This window comes from Aricia agestis, chromosome 7, assembly GCF_905147365.1.
Source record: "Aricia agestis chromosome 7, ilAriAges1.1, whole genome shotgun sequence".
NCBI classification, from domain to species: domain Eukaryota; kingdom Metazoa; phylum Arthropoda; class Insecta; order Lepidoptera; family Lycaenidae; genus Aricia; species Aricia agestis.
In genome coordinates this window covers 17,129,701-17,145,922 of record NC_056412.1, presented here as the reverse complement: position 1 = coordinate 17,145,922, position 16,222 = coordinate 17,129,701, and the positions used below count along the sequence as shown (strand labels likewise).

At 33.2% G+C, this 16,222-nt stretch overlaps 1 protein-coding gene across 1 annotated transcript in view; it reads left to right on the top strand.

Moving 5' to 3' along the window:
- Positions 1 to 13,366, top strand: part of LOC121729108 (serine-rich adhesin for platelets-like) — a 63,336-nt gene extending 49,970 nt beyond the window's left edge. The window contains exons 4-13 of the mRNA XM_042117494.1: positions 145 to 1,101; positions 1,494 to 1,604; positions 2,519 to 5,242; positions 5,412 to 5,660; positions 5,896 to 7,404; positions 7,583 to 8,183; positions 8,574 to 8,773; positions 8,920 to 9,204; positions 12,041 to 12,157; positions 13,124 to 13,366. Coding sequence (XP_041973428.1) covers positions 145 to 1,101; positions 1,494 to 1,604; positions 2,519 to 5,242; positions 5,412 to 5,660; positions 5,896 to 7,404; positions 7,583 to 8,183; positions 8,574 to 8,773; positions 8,920 to 9,204; positions 12,041 to 12,157; positions 13,124 to 13,210 — 6,840 coding nt within the window. The 3' untranslated portion in view covers positions 13,211 to 13,366. The remainder of the gene's footprint in view (positions 1 to 144; positions 1,102 to 1,493; positions 1,605 to 2,518; positions 5,243 to 5,411; positions 5,661 to 5,895; positions 7,405 to 7,582; positions 8,184 to 8,573; positions 8,774 to 8,919; positions 9,205 to 12,040; positions 12,158 to 13,123) is intronic.
- The last annotated feature ends 2,856 nt before the right edge of the window (positions 13,367 to 16,222 follow it).

The following is a 16,222-nucleotide window of genomic DNA, read 5'->3' as shown; positions in this document are numbered from 1 at the left end:
ATATTGTAATCAAAACTTCAGCTATTGTGCCTATTACACTAACATACATTTTTATCTTTCTTTTCTAACCAGTTTAATGTTTCTTTTACCGATTAGTTACACATTTAATGAAACTTTGTTAAAATCTTTGTTAATAATTTTCAGTTGCGCAACAAAACAAAAATTGAGCAAAGTACTACAGAGGTACCGAAAATAGAAAATAATTTATTAGAGAAAGTACCTGAAAATGAGGCGCAATTGTTAGAAAATAGCTCTCGGGGTACGACTACATTAAGTCCAAAAGTTATCGTATCTTCTAAGGCTACAGCAAAACCAAGCAGTAGACGATCATTTAAGTCTAGTCGTAATATAAAAGTAACGTCTACAGAACCTACTATTGGAAGTAAACAAGTCATCGGATTGAAAAAACCAAATAGAAATTCTATATACGCAAGAAGAAATACTGTTAGTAATACTAGCACAGAAAAACTATTACCATCTACTGCGGAAAGTAGAGAAATAAAGAAGCCAGTAATTGCTTTTAAGCCTAAGCAAGTATTGCCTAGAACTTCTTATTACTCACGTTCACGAAATTACACAAAGAAAACTACAACCACTACTGAGGCGAATACTCCTACTGTAAACATCGCAATCGCTGATAAAAAGATGGAAGACACTGCTGATGCTCCAATAATTTTTACTTATCTGAGTCGTAGTAAAAGTCCTGAACTTGTCGATGTTGATGTTTTTGAACCAACCTCTGAAAGGACAAAGGAGCCCTTTATAATAAAAGTAAGTAGTACGGAATCTTCTGAAAGTACTACAGAAAAGAAAATTGTGTCGGAAGACTTAAAGACATTACAATTTGATAATATATCGACTACAACACAAAAATACCATGCAACATACAAGGACCGCCAAGCAAATAATAGTGTGGAAAATAATAGTAAACATACAGTTGTGCCACCAATTAGAAATATTCAAACAAGGAAATATAGCCGGAAAAATGGAAAGCTCAGGAAGAATGAAGAATCTGTAACACTTTCACCAAGATCAAAAGAAAGGTCTCTTAGAAAATACAGTGACACGTATTCAAAAACAACAGAATCTTCTTCTAATGGAGTAAGTATGTTTTATAAATTACATTTTTATAATATCAAATAATATTTATGAGTTAAATATCATAAAACTCATAGTTTAAGCGGTGGCATTCCATTTATAGTGAGTCTAATAAAATGTAACACAGGTAAAATACAAGATGACGCCCGCAACTCCATTGCATCAAATCTCGTTTATCGTGCGGGAACCGTAAATTTTTTCGGGACTTAAATCGGTTCAGCAGTTTGGTCGTAAAGATGTAACAGATAGATGTATTTATAATATTAGTATGGATGTAATATCTAAATACAGTGTAAAATTATTTGAATTTATAAATAGATTATTATTGTGAAATGTTTACTACTTGAATTGCAAATATATGGTACTTTTTCATTGTAAAATAACAAAATTTACAGATTGTTGGCGAACAAGAAAAACCTAAACACAAATTTAGTTCTAAGTATCGAGCATCTTACCTAGACAAACCATTTTACAAACCTACTGTACCTACAATCACTTCATCAACTGTAAGTAACTTACACAATTATATCCAGCTCATGAACAAAATTGGTCTGTTTATCAAATTAAAACTAATTATACAAAGCCCCTTTATGAAATTGGTAGTAATACGATTTTCACGACTCTTAAGAACAATATTTTGTGTACCAATTGAATCATATTAATATTATGTATGGTATAATAATTGTTCTAATTACAATTATCAAAGCTTACGTTTAAAAGCTTATCATTGCTCAAGGCTTGGCTGAAATTCTTCGTCACCGATCCTGAAGTATCAAAAACTATAGAAGAACCAAAATGGTTTGAAGAGGAAGATTTCGTTGGTGTCACAACAACAAAAATGTCAAGGAATTTTCCTAGTTCAGAACAAAATAATATAATGACAGAGACTGCGCTGAAAACGGTTAACCAAGTTGTTTAGAATTGCATTTTTTACTATTAAGTATAATATATATTACATGTTTTAAATAATTTTAAGACTGACAAGAATTCTGGTATATAAGAGATTAAAGTATTTTAGAAAACATTTAATAGTCTTATGATAAGTTTAATAAAGGGTGGTGCAGTATATTAAGTTATAATAATTTCAAAGTTTACCTTTAAAACATGTATTATTATTACTTTTATTCTTTTTTATATTTAACTTATTTAGTCTTATCTAGTCCTACACTAACAATTGATCTTCATTTAAGTAAATAAATATATCTCGTAAAGTAATTGTTTTAATAACATTACACATTCTTCTGTTGGTATATTCTTTCCAAGAGTAATAAAGAGGCTTTGGTCTTTGCACATCTTCTATCTTATTTCCCAATATCTCTATTTTCATAATACATACAGACACAAATGAACCTTTTTAACACATGAAACAATCAAATCTCTATACTTCTATAATTATGGGTGAGTAATGTTCTTATTTCAGGTAGAGGGAGAAGAAGTTGAGTTAGGTTCAGGAATGAATGCTATCTCCTTTACTAAGCCACAGAGTCCTTTAACCTCTGCAGACCTAAGACTTTCCGAAAGTTTTATGAAACCATCACAAATTCTCAACGTTGAGGCATCCAATCACTCTCCTTCAGTTACAGTATCTATATTTGATGCCCTTGCAGACATACTCACATCTACACCTAAACCAAAAATTTCCTCAACAACTGAAGTAAATAAAATTGCAAATGTTATAAATGATGTTGACAAGACACTCAACGGCGTGAGTAATAATCAAAATGTAAATACCATCAATAGCTTCACGAGTCAAAGGTCCATAACATCCACAGATATAATAAACACGAGTGCTAAAATTGTACAAACCACTGAAGGGGCTACACAAAATGTGCTTAACAGTTTGTCGGTCCGGGAAAATGTTACGCCATCATTAAATGTTGTCGATACTGTATCCACACCTATGTCTATTCCATCGTTCCAAACAAATACTGTTAGTCCTATTACAATTTCCACTACTCCTATTTCCACTACATCCATTTCCCAACGTAAACCATTTGCCTTTAAAGTTTTATACTCTGAAACTGAACCTTACTTAGACAAAACGACTGCAGTAACATCAACAACTGACAGCACAGCAATGGTATATAATACTGTCTCAGATCTAATATTATCTAACAACAAATTAGTTTCATCAGAACTAACAAGCATGCTATCTAACAATATCGAATCTATTATGCAAAATATGGACGAAAATCGTAAATCGAAACTTTCTGTAGATATGGCAAATTTATTAAACAAGCTAATTCCAAAGGCTTTAAATAGACGTAAAACATTATCAGATGAGGATGAAGTAGCATTCAATACAACACCGTATAGCTTGGAAGATATTAAAGATACCGAAAATATAGATTTTGGTATTTTGAACGATACAAGCATAACTAATTCTAGTAAAATAAACTTGTCTGTTTCAATAGGGACTTCTCTAAAGCAAAATGATGTTAATACAGCTGAAGTAACAAACGATTCCGACGTTAAAATAACTACGGAGTCTACAGAATATCAATCCGATGACTTTGTCTTATCATCATCAAGTAATATAAATATTGAAAAAGCTGTTGTTGCTTCAGATGTAGAAATATCAAAAGTTACTACAACAACTGTATCAACCTCCGATGATTCCTTAAATGATATCACTAACAAGTCCGTTCCAGTTCCCTTTATTCCAAATTATCAATCATCAAGCTCAGAGTCAGATTTAGATAATGATAATAATAATTCTACATCTTCCACGTCTCAATCGTCTGCGTTTGAATTAACTGAAATAGAAAATAGTATGGATAGTGTCCAAGACCCCACTCAATTATCACGACTTCAGTTATGGGTTTTATCGAAGAAAGCTAGAGTCTTAAAAATGATTGAAGAAATAATAAAGGCACACCATGATGAAATTGACAGCGTTAGTCTAACTGAATCAATTAAACCATTTGATGACCTTTCCAACCGCTTGACAGATATTATGACATCATCAAGTTCAACGACTCCTACGTTTGACTTAAATTATGAATTGACTTCTACGAGACCTTCAAACCCAATTTCTTCTACTATTTCTTCTCTTCTAAGCACCCTTACTACCATAACACCTGCTTCTTCCACTGAAACCACCACTGTTTTTACTAGTTTAGACACTGCTAGCCCAATGCGGTCAGAGACAGTAACCAATGAAATAACTCAAACATCGACTATTTCTTCGTATGAGGAAAGCAACGTCATTATGAAAACCAACATGGACGATAAGTTAGAGAGCACAACATTATCCAACGGTAATTTCGATGAAGGTGAAATAACTACTTCTGGTTTTAAAGAATCAAACTCAAGTTCAGGTGGAAATACAACAACAGAAAGAAATGTAGAAGATCAAGACAATGAAGAAAATACTACAATTGGAAAAAGTATCAAAAATGAATCTCTTGAAGAAACTACAAACGAATTCTTACTTCGTTCTAATGATGAGGAAACTACCAATGATGAGGAAACTGCCAATGATTTTACCACGGAAAATAGTTTGCGGCCACAAAATGATGATGATAATATAAAGTCAACCATGACTACCATTGTTATAAATGGAGCTGATATGCAAACGACAACTATAAACAGCCAAAGTAATGTCAATGACTCAGACGTTGTAACAAATTCAACTCCCATAGATGAAGATAGTTCTATAAGTACCACAGAATCTTTAAAAGAAAATACGACAAATTTTCGTGAAAATATAGCTCCAACTCCTGATTTAAATTTGGAAAACAATAGTATTACGAAGAATCCTATTCCCAAAAAAGACTATGTCATTTTTGGTATACTTCCTAATAACACTGTGGTACGTAAAGATCCTAATGATGATATACTGGAATCATTAACCGAAGCCAGTCCATACATAATTTACGGCGTACTACCCAATAACACAATCATTCGAAAGTTTCCTAACGGAACAAGAGTGCCACGAATCATGCAGAAAATTGACATACTACCAATCAGCCCATGGAATCTAAGAAATCCATATAGCCCCATCCATAACATTCCGGCCATTGTCAGACCAAAGTCTAACCCCACCCGAGTTTCCACTAATACTGTGACTTTCCAAGACACCTCAAATAACGGAACAGAAAATCAATTAACCAACGACACTGTAAATAACCTACAAATAACGGTATTGACTTTTTGTTGTTAAGCTTGAAAAATATGCTTGGGGCTTTGTAAACTAGCCGCAGATGGGAACTATGAAACACAGGTGACGGTTGAAGTAGTAAATGCTGCATGCCTAGTAATTTCATTGCATATTTATTAATAAGCTTAACAAGTTAATTTGATACTTGCAGATTTCTTCATCGACACCTAATATAAAAGATAGCAGTTCATTGGGTATAACTTATACCACATTTAAAGCGCCTACTGAAAAAAGCACTGCCTCGCATGTTTTAAGATTACGCACAACTACAATGTTACCCTCTGTTGACGAGATACTGCTTAATAGTATATCTTCAGCTACTTTGGAGGAAATGGCAATATCCTCTATGACAAGTTCTACCCATGAACCACGAATATTAACACTGGATATCGATCCGGAGGTATAATCATTATTTAAGTCTTAAATGTATTTGATTTCGTCGTACTTATTAATTTCTTAATAAAAGTTAATGGAGTCAAAGGCTTTAATAATATCATTTTAATGCATGCTATATCATATTACCACTAATTTATCATCAAAAGGTAAGTGGTGGTGGTTTAAAAATACACTCTTCTATCATATTGTGACCAACTTACATAACTTTATAAAGAGTACAATTATATAACTTTTTTCAGACTAAACAGATACGCACAGAAAAGCCAGATAGTGAAAATGGAAATACGGTTTTTAAATTTATACCTATTGATGAGGTTACGACATCATCTCAAGAATCAAATGTTTTGAAATTAGCATCCACTAAAGGACTTAGAACTACTGAAAATGACATACAAACGATGAAACCTGTCACTGAGTCTAACACAAAACCATTTCAAGATATGACTAACGACTTCTCCACTATACCACCTACAGCTGGAACACCTTTTGAAAATGTGGAGCAAGCAACTGTAGAATTTCAGTCTCCTATAATAAGTGATGATTCTACAACAAAAAGTTCTATTACAGATAGTGATTTCATAAGTACTACAGATAGTTCATTAATGACGACACCAACTACATCTACAAAATCAAATGTACTATTACCACAAACGACTATTACAAGCTCAATATATGTTGATTCTACTTCATCAGTTACAACTTTTATGCCAACTACTGACACGTATAATGTACAACCATTAACTTCTTCGTCTAATGTTGAAAACAAAGTTTTTATGGATGATAGCACCCTACTTCAGCAAATGCTTATAGAAATGGGTCGTAATTCAAAAAGTTTAGGAGGGTTTGATAACAGCAAAGATTCGAGAGCAAATAGTTTACAACTAAATGAAAATGCTAAATTATTACAAGCTCTATTGGGTAATCAAAAGCAGCCAACTCAAAATACTGTCTCAGATTACAACCCACAAGATCAAACTACATTACGATCAATAGAAGAAGACATCAAGCAATTTGAAGAAGACACTAAGCTTTTAAAAGCCTTATTATTAGCAATGGGAAGAGATCCTGCTGAGCTTAATTTGCCTAATTTAGATGGTATAAAACAAAAATTTGGAATAACCGAACCCTCATCAGCCACTACAATTAATACTTGGACCACAGCTCAAAGTACAACAACATTACGAGACACTACGCCGACAACAACAATAACAACTACTATGCCAACAACTACAAGAACATTCCCAACAACAACCTCAATTCCAACTACTACCAAGAATATTTTAACAACGACAGTTTCATCATCTATTGACGATGATATAAAAAAATTGCAAGAGGATACAAAACTATTACAAGCGTTATTACAGTTCAATGGAAATCAAAATGCAAACTATTTGCCTGAAGTAACTGGTATCACTTCAAATGTTCGATTATCATCAAACCTTCTCTCAACATCCGTTGGAAATAATCCAACAACGCCATTGAATATTCGACCTGTATATACGGGGAAGGTAGCTACTACAACTCCACTATCTAGTACGCTTTCTACATTACAGCCACGTCGGCCTAACGCCGAAAATATGGGAATATCGACGACGCTTCTTCCTTTCAATGAAAGAGTTACTACGTCACTGCCCATTTCTACTCCACCGAGGGCAGTGAATCAAAACCCTCGATCAGGATTCACAACTGAGATACCGAGTACGTCGACGTTCTCCGACGCAGAAGATTTGGCATTTTTACAAAATCTGGTAATTATTCCTTTTCATTTATTCTTTATTTTAAGCATTGCTTTTATTTTAATGAAAGATGTAATTTCTATCATAAAAAATCCTATAACGTTCTAAAGTATGATGTATTGTACTTTATACTTTGTATTGTGTTAGCAAGTAATCACACATAGTAATGTAATGAAAATATATTTTTCAGAAATCGGTATTGAGTACCAAAAATAGTGGTGAAGATCCAGAAACAGCTCTGGCAAATCGTGTGATTGCTCTTGCTGTAGAACGCAGCTTAAATGAAATACAAGGTGGTAAGGATACAACATCGACTTCCACTACTATGCGAACAACAACAACTCAAACAACAACAACTCCAAATCCAAACACACCATCAATTGAAGAAGATTTAAAACAGTTCGAAGAAGACACAAAACTTTTGCAAGCACTCCTTAAAGCTACCGGTCAAGATCCTTCAAAACTTAATCTGCCGGTACTTCCTAATGTAAATGTGAGCCCAAAATCACCAGGAGCTGCAAATGGGGAAATAGACTTGAATTTACTATCTAATTTACTAGCGTCTCCATCTCCATTAAACGAACCTTTTGAACCTTTGACGCAGAAGCCTATCAGTGACATTTCTGCGAGTAAAAATGTTCCACCTACAACAGCGAAACCTTACGGTGCCAAAATTGCTGTAAAGGACGACTTAAAGAATGAGCAGGATGACGCAAAGCTACTACAGACACTTATCAAGCTTCAAGACGCACAAGAAACTACAACTCAGAGAAGCAAATTGGCCATAACAGGTTAATGCTCTTAATTATAATTTTGTAATGTAGTATTTATATAATTTTTCGTAACCTCAAAGTAATTTTAAAACTTACGAAAATAAATTAAAAAACTTGCTCTCATAGGTTTTGCAGTTAACTTTATTACTGGCAAAAACTTACTTATTACAAAATTCTATGCGAATACTGTTTTTCTATGTTTTTGTCATAAAAGTAGCCTATTTGATCAATGACAATCTAAACTACTATACCAAAGTTGATTATAATCTGCTTAGTAGTTTTTGATTGAAGTAGTAACAAACATCCACACTTACAAACTCACAAACTTTCCCATTATAATACGAGTATCAGCGTGAAGTGTGGTAGTCTATCTTATATCTACAACTTTTAAATATGCATGTATTTCAGGGCAATCATCCGATGAGGCTTTGAAAAACCTAATCAAACAAGCTCAACCGACCAGCATGGTGTCTGAAGCTACCAAATCATCTATATCTTTGAGCACCGAATACGGAAATTCCAACGACGCTCTACTCGCTGCGCTACTGAAGGAACAAGGCTTCGGTCCAACTACCGCTAGCTCCCTGGACGAGCAACTTCGACTTGCTGTGAGTTTTTGATAACCTACAGAATCTAGATCACAACTTCAGTAATCCTCATCTGCTCATTCGCTTTCTGTTCGAACGTTTCATTTTCGACTTAACTTTTACCTTCATTATTCTCATTCGAAACTTTACTAACTGTCGTATCTTAGGCTTTACTCAACCAAGTGGTAGTGACACCGAAAACGCCGCGGCGGACGACGACGCCCCCGCCGCCTCCGCCGCCGCCCAGGAGGCCTATTTTAGACGGCCTGGCCTGGCTCTGGCAGCAGTGGAGAGAGACGGCACCGGGGCCTGGGGCGCCGAGGCCCAATCGGGGCCCCGCGAGCCCCCCTCGGCCTTCGGCGACGCAGTCGGCGGCCACGAGCTCGAGGGTCAACTGGTTTGGCTCCGGGCCCTTCGTCGGCAATGCCGGCGACCGGCCCTCGGCGAACAGAGTGGGTTTCTCATCCCTTTTGCTTAGACTGTGTGACTGGGGTTAGGGGTGACGGGTCGCCTCGGGTTAAACAATATTAACCCATGTCAAACTTTGGTATTATTTAATCCGAGACGTGTACAGTTTAGTTCTTAGGTGTAAATATGGGGGATCAGATCTGTAATTAATATCATGTCGAACGAATTCTCGCTTCGATTCTCATTATTTTGTAAGATATTTTTTGTTTAATTTATTAATGTTTTAAGGCTTGTAAATATATTTTGTTGCGTAGATAAATGAAAAATGTTGTTTGTCATCTAACATTTTGTGTAATTTTGCTTTCGTTCCTTGTGAAATACGACACTTAGCTGGTATGGTAACGGTGTGTATTTTAATAAATGTATAAAGCAACCCTGAGTATTATTCCTATTAACATAACTTAGTCATTATTGTAAAATGTGTGAAGCAACACGTTGGAAAGACGGGAAAATTTCAAGCGAAAAAAATACAAAAATACGTATTGAAAATGTTCGTTATTTGAACTGAAATTCGAACATCTTCTGGCATTGTAAATAAAAGTGATTAAAATTGTATTATATTATTGTGAATTTGTGAAATTGGGTGTGTTATTAAAATGTAAGTAGTATTTGTCTTACGTGGGGCTAAGTAATCAAAGGTTGCAAGTACTAACGATGGTTTATGTTACAAATAAGGATTCGCTAATATAAAAATAATTGGTGATAATAATTATTAATATACTCGATGTATGGTTTATGAGTGATAATATTTGTACTCAATGGTTTAATCTAAGTCTACAGTCATTTTACTAAGATAATGTCAGTTAAACGCTGATGAGAATAAATTAATAAATGAAAATTAGTAAAAAAATTACATATCAATAAATGGATTTTACAAATGCAAAGAAAACTCAGTTTTTCCGGGCTGTAGTGCTCAAAGTGCTTTCCACATTTCTTCCCCTTGAGAAATCAGTTTTTTTTCTTTGATTGATAAATAATTAATATTTAAAAGAAAAAATTGTCTTTGCAATTGTGCTTAATTCATTTATGTAAAAAATGGCACATAGATCATTATGGTTTAATATTTTTAGTGTTAACTAATAAAAATATAATGCAAATTATGTATTTTAAATAATATATAAAGGACTGTGATTAAACATAGAGTATAGTGCAATAGTGACTTGCAATTAAAAAATATTTTATAGTAAGCAAGGTACTATTGAGCTTGTAATAAAATATACACCCTTACTAATAAAAATATTAATTATAATATTATAAAGCCTGCCCCTCTTTTTCTAACATATGGGAAAATATACAGAAGACAGACAAAACTAAGTAAAAATATCTTTATTAGCAAGGGACATTATTATTTGTAAAAATAACAATAATATTAATGTATACTTCATACTTATATTTACTTTGTTTCACTTTCTCACGCTTTGCATGCTGTTCTTTATATCTATCTCTTTGCACCATAATATATATATGTATGTTGTATTTTAAATTTAAATTTCTTCCAAAAATACTGTACGTAAAGTTAAGGAAAGATAATAATATAATTATTAATACTCGAAGAGCGCGATCGAGTACAAAGAAAATAGCCAATATGGCTTTTAAGGCGACACCTTGATAATTTGGCTGTAGCGATATCGATTTTTCTCAGCAATGTCTAAAGCTAAGAAATTAAAGTTCATTGTCAGTATTCATCATGTTTTTTTCTTTGAACTATCGACAGCATAACTTTTATGACACAGAATAATCAATCAAAAAGACCTCTGTAAAAAAACGGATTCCTATTTAGCCAACAGAGGAGAATGATTTAAGCTTCCAAAGCTTGTACATGAATTAATTTGCCCATAGCTTAAATGAAATGTATTTATGGTTTTTAAATTATGCGACAAAAAAACATTTTGTCGCTTACGCCCTTTCCATTTTTTGCTGTTCCTATGAGAGGCCGGGCTGGCCTCTCATAGAAGACAAGCAATCTAAAACATATCCAACACGGTTTTTTACTTTAACGCGGCGTCACCTTAATAAGCAGGTAGCGGATACAAAATGAGCCTTACTCTTAGGTACAATTTTGCTATAATATTGCCTCTAACAAAATTTTGCTGGAACTTTAGTTAGCTATTTAAGATCACTAATATACAAGTAAAGTATTGTGACTGCACTAATTACATAAAAAATAAACCCCTCTTGGAAGAAATAGATCTTATTTACCGCCACTTGTAAAATATACCTGGAAGTTAAGCTGCTATTTGATATTATACACTAATTTACTAGTAAACTAATTTGCTGCCACTTGGTGAAATACCCGTGGAAGTTACGCAGCTCTACAGGGTGCGATTAAGCCTTCCTGCCAATTTTTTTCCAGGGCTTAGGTATTATTAGGAGAGTTCATTTAACAAAAAAAAAAATTGGGTGCTATTTTTTAATGACATATTTTATCCCATTTAAAATCGTTGCAGAACGGTCACTCGCGGCGGTGGGTATGAGCGGAGGTGACGCAGAGGGAGGGGCACGCGAGGCGCGGGGGGCACTTGCGCGCGGGCGACTTGCAGTATCCATTAATTGTAGTGTTTTATAGGATAACTTTTGGAAGCTATTTCTCAACATTTTAGTACTGAGTGATTATAAAAGAAAAAAATACGTGTATTTTTAAATTTATTAAGGATTAATATAATATAAACATTTGGCAGGAGAGTTTAATTGCACTCTGTATATAATATAATATTATACACTAATTTTGCCAATTAATTTTGCTGGTTTAATACCTCTATAAATTAAGCAGCTATAATGTAACACTCATGTACTAGTGACTAATTTAACACCACTGGTTAGATACCCCTGGAGCCACCCAGTGCTGCGGAACCGGCGGTGCCCGGGCGGGGGCAGCTCGTGTCGGCAGCCATCAACGTCACGAGGGCGTTTTCACAGTTCCTCGGAGCGGCGATACAGGTATTGATAAACTTGTATTTTAATTTTAAGGTCCAATTTCACCAACGTCACGTTGTTTAAATGTCATGTCTTCTCTTTCATTAGTGTGAAAAACGAAAGAGATAACGTGATAGTATCACGTTATCTCTTTCGTTTTTCACACTTTTTCGAGCATTAACTTTAACATTAACAGACGTTGGTGAAATTGGTTCTTAGCGTGATCACATTATGTTCTTGTCACTTTTCACTGAAGTCTTTAAAAGCTCTCCTGTAAAACTTTCTTTAAGAGGTCTATCGAAATTTTTAAATGTCACTATCGACCGCGTTCGGAGAGATTTTAACGATAATTCTTTAATTTTATGACATTAAAGACTTTTATCAATGATAACATAACTTTTAAGTAAGTTAAATAATCATTGATTTATATCTCCGAATCAGTAAGTTATATTTTATTTATTGTTGCGTGTTTTCTTTTGGAATTTGTAAAAATAATTCGTGAATACTATATTTCAGGTGGTGTCACAATTTTTTGAGTTCTAATTGAATTCAAGAATTTATAATCATTAATCATCATAATTTAACTTATTTCATAGACATTTCGTAACGTAACCGAATAATGTTGACATAATAATTTTTTCTGCATTTAATAATACATATGCAATACAATATGGCAAAATAAATATTTCATTGTTAACAAAGACCGCATAGTTTCTTAACCATAAATTAAAAAAAATAGGATAGCGGTGTTAATAATAAGTTATACACACAGACATAATATTATATAGATTTACATTTATTTTTAATCAAATAATAAAACCTAGAAACATGTTTGAGCTAAACTTTGTTGAACTTTTGACAATTAAATTTTAAAAAAAGAATACTTTGTTTTAACTTATCTTTTCGAAAAAAAATACTTAAAAAAAGTAAAGATTTTTTAATTTTATAATGAGTCAGTACCCTAACTAATTAACCCTTTCTCATTTCCAGGGCGCCGCGCAGACTGTTCAAAGTGTCATAAGGGCGGGACAAAGGGCTGCCTCGGATGTGTACACGAACGGCTCGGGCTCCGGCTAAGGACAAGGACTGAAGCTTTTCCGAAAGTGTCATAGTACGCACCATGTGTTCGAGACCTAACGTACTGGAAAATCTGGTCTACAGTCAAGAGATTAATTAAATTTAGTTTCCGTAAATCGATTTTAGGGAGTGGAATTAGTGTTTTTGAACTTTCAGAAAAATTCAAAGAGAATAACGATCACATGAAATCGATTTCCCCAATTTCATATTTGTGGTTTTTTTTTGGAAAGTCTAAAAAGTTGGGTTTGAATACAATGTAGACCGGATTTGTATCGTATGTTTTATAGGTCTTTTAGATATAATGGCCTCATGTATAAAGTCGCAAGCAAACCCTGTGATTAGTTTGTAGTAGCGATAATTTTGCGGGTAGTTTCGGTTTTTATCGACTTCTAAAAGCGCCATCTAGTGAGCTGTCATTAAAACTTGTTCCCGCAAAACGTAGGTATACATGTAAATATAAAACTGTAAATTAACTGATGTAATTATAATATTCTGTATATCATGCACTTATTTAGATTTGTGTGAATTTTATTGGTTCTGTAATATAAAATTGCATAATGTATAATACCGAAAGAAACTCAATTTAAAGAAAGTAATGCAATTTTAAAATTCATGGCAGATTTTAGGTTTTCTTAGTAGTTTATTTATTTATTGACATTGTATGGTTTTGACATAAGTTTATTCAAAATTAAGAGTTAGATATAATCTTTTATGAAAAATTCCTCTATTCCTCGAATTTCTTATCTCGAAAATACTCGAAACGAATCGATCGAATTTATATTAATCCAAATTCAATTTTTTTTGTAAAAAAGAATTCTATGTTTATTTTAAAACATCACTTACGCATTCTTATTTTTTATGCATTGGCATTTTATATCAAAATCTCTTCTTTTGTTAACTGCAACTTAAAGTAAATAATACTACGCTTGATCCTATATTCTATAAAGTAGTTTAAGTAGCCTAAGTCCGTCACACCAAAACATGAACGGAATACGCGTCTAATAACATTTTAAGGAACTAGTCGCAAACTCAAAATATATTTAAGAAAACGTTCTTTAACGATTGATTTCAATAATGTACCTAACAAAATTTTTCTTTTAAGGACTGTTTTGCAATCGCCTTTTTTTTAGATCACCAAAATAATGCATGATCAATAGCTTATTCAGAAGTTTTGTATATGACGCAAAGTTTGTAATAGCGACAAAATGTCTGGATAAGCTTTCAGGTATCCGGTGATTGTGAAAATTCTTTTTTTTAATTGAAGAATTTTTTGTTAGGTTATTGAATTCTTTCGTTTCCAGTGTGACGAAATTTAAATTTAAGTCTAAAACATGTGCCATTTCGCACGTGCTTCGAATCCTTCTGCTTTTATTTATTTAGTTGTAGCTTGAACTGTTAATAATATTATAAGTGTGTCAGTTGTGCAAAACAATTTGGTGCAAAAATAGCAATTTTTAAGTTAACCAAACTTTTCTTGTCGATTATTTCACTCATCATTTGCTCATGTTTTCTTTATATTAAAATGATGATGTTAATAAATGTTTAAAGAATTTTACTTCATAGTAAATTTGCCTTTATTTATAAAGTAAATATTAAAAACAAACTACTTTGCTTTTCGTCTCATGTTGTTAAATACCGTAGCTGTGCTACGAACGGCGTAGCAGCGCTACGCTGGTTTTTTTTAAATATTTTTGTACTCTAGTAATTTTTAAATGATTTTTTTTATATAATAGAATAGCACCAACTGACTCTTACTTAAAATAAACACTGCCTCTAATTTATAACTAGAATGATAAGGACAGGGTAATTTTGTATTGTTTTAATAATCGCTTTGTGAAAATGATGGAGTCTTATATTAAAGTGTAATATTATGTGTATGTATGTAAATAATGTTATAACGCTAAAAATAAATAATTTATAGTAAAATATTATGTTTTGTATTTTATTAAATAATAGCTAACTTTAGATAGCGTTCCTAGGTAATCTACATTTGTGGCATATTTCATCAAAATCGGCCTAATAGTTTTGTAGCCTCTTTACTCAACAATACTGGTTACTATTTTATTTCAAATAATGCTGGTTACTACTGGTGCAACAAGGCATGTTTTCTCAGTCTGGATTAGTCAATCCCTTGTTAAATTTTATAAAAAACCAATTAGTCATTTATACCCAGACTAAATGACGCCCGCAACTCCGTTGCTCCAAAATTCATTTATCGCGTAGGAACCGTACATTTTACCGGCATAAAAAGTATTCTATGTCCTTTCCCGAGACTCTATTATCTCCATGCCAAATTTCAGCAAAATCGGTTTAGCGGTTTAAGCGTGAAGAGGTAACAGACAGACAGACAGACAGACAGACGGACAGACAGACACACTTTCACATTTATAATATTAGTATGGATTGGCCCAAGTAAGTCATAGTAAATCATCAGTAGTGTTACTTACCTAACCTTTAAGAAGGTTATAAATTATATACCTTCTTAAAGGTTACCTAACCTTTAAGAAGGTATATAAATCACAAAACATTTACAAGATAATTTGAGAAGAGATAACTCACTTTTAATTAAACTTTAATAATTTGAATAACATAAAATGCCTTTAGTAACATAATAGCAATGTTGATTTGTGACTCGAGCTGTAAGTTTTTGCGAATTTTGTTGTTAAAAATGCATTGAAAAGTTTTTGCAAACTTTTTTTCATTAGGCACTGGCAGGCATAGTGCCTGATCTTTTCTTCGCAGCAATGGTAGATTTAAAAGTTATGAAGTAATATTTAAAACTAAGAAGACACCAAGTTGTTATTTAAAAAATCTGGAATGAAGAATAGATAAAAGGATGGCCCGGTGAACTTCGTATCACTTCTGTCTTTTCTCCTTAATCCTTAAATTTATCCAGTCGTTCTCGAGTTTTATTCTTCAAAGCCTAGATTCCCGTTAGGAGCCTTTTAGGATCTCTACATTTACTTTTTAAATTTTTTTACTCCGATAATATCACCTGTAACTTTGTTCTCG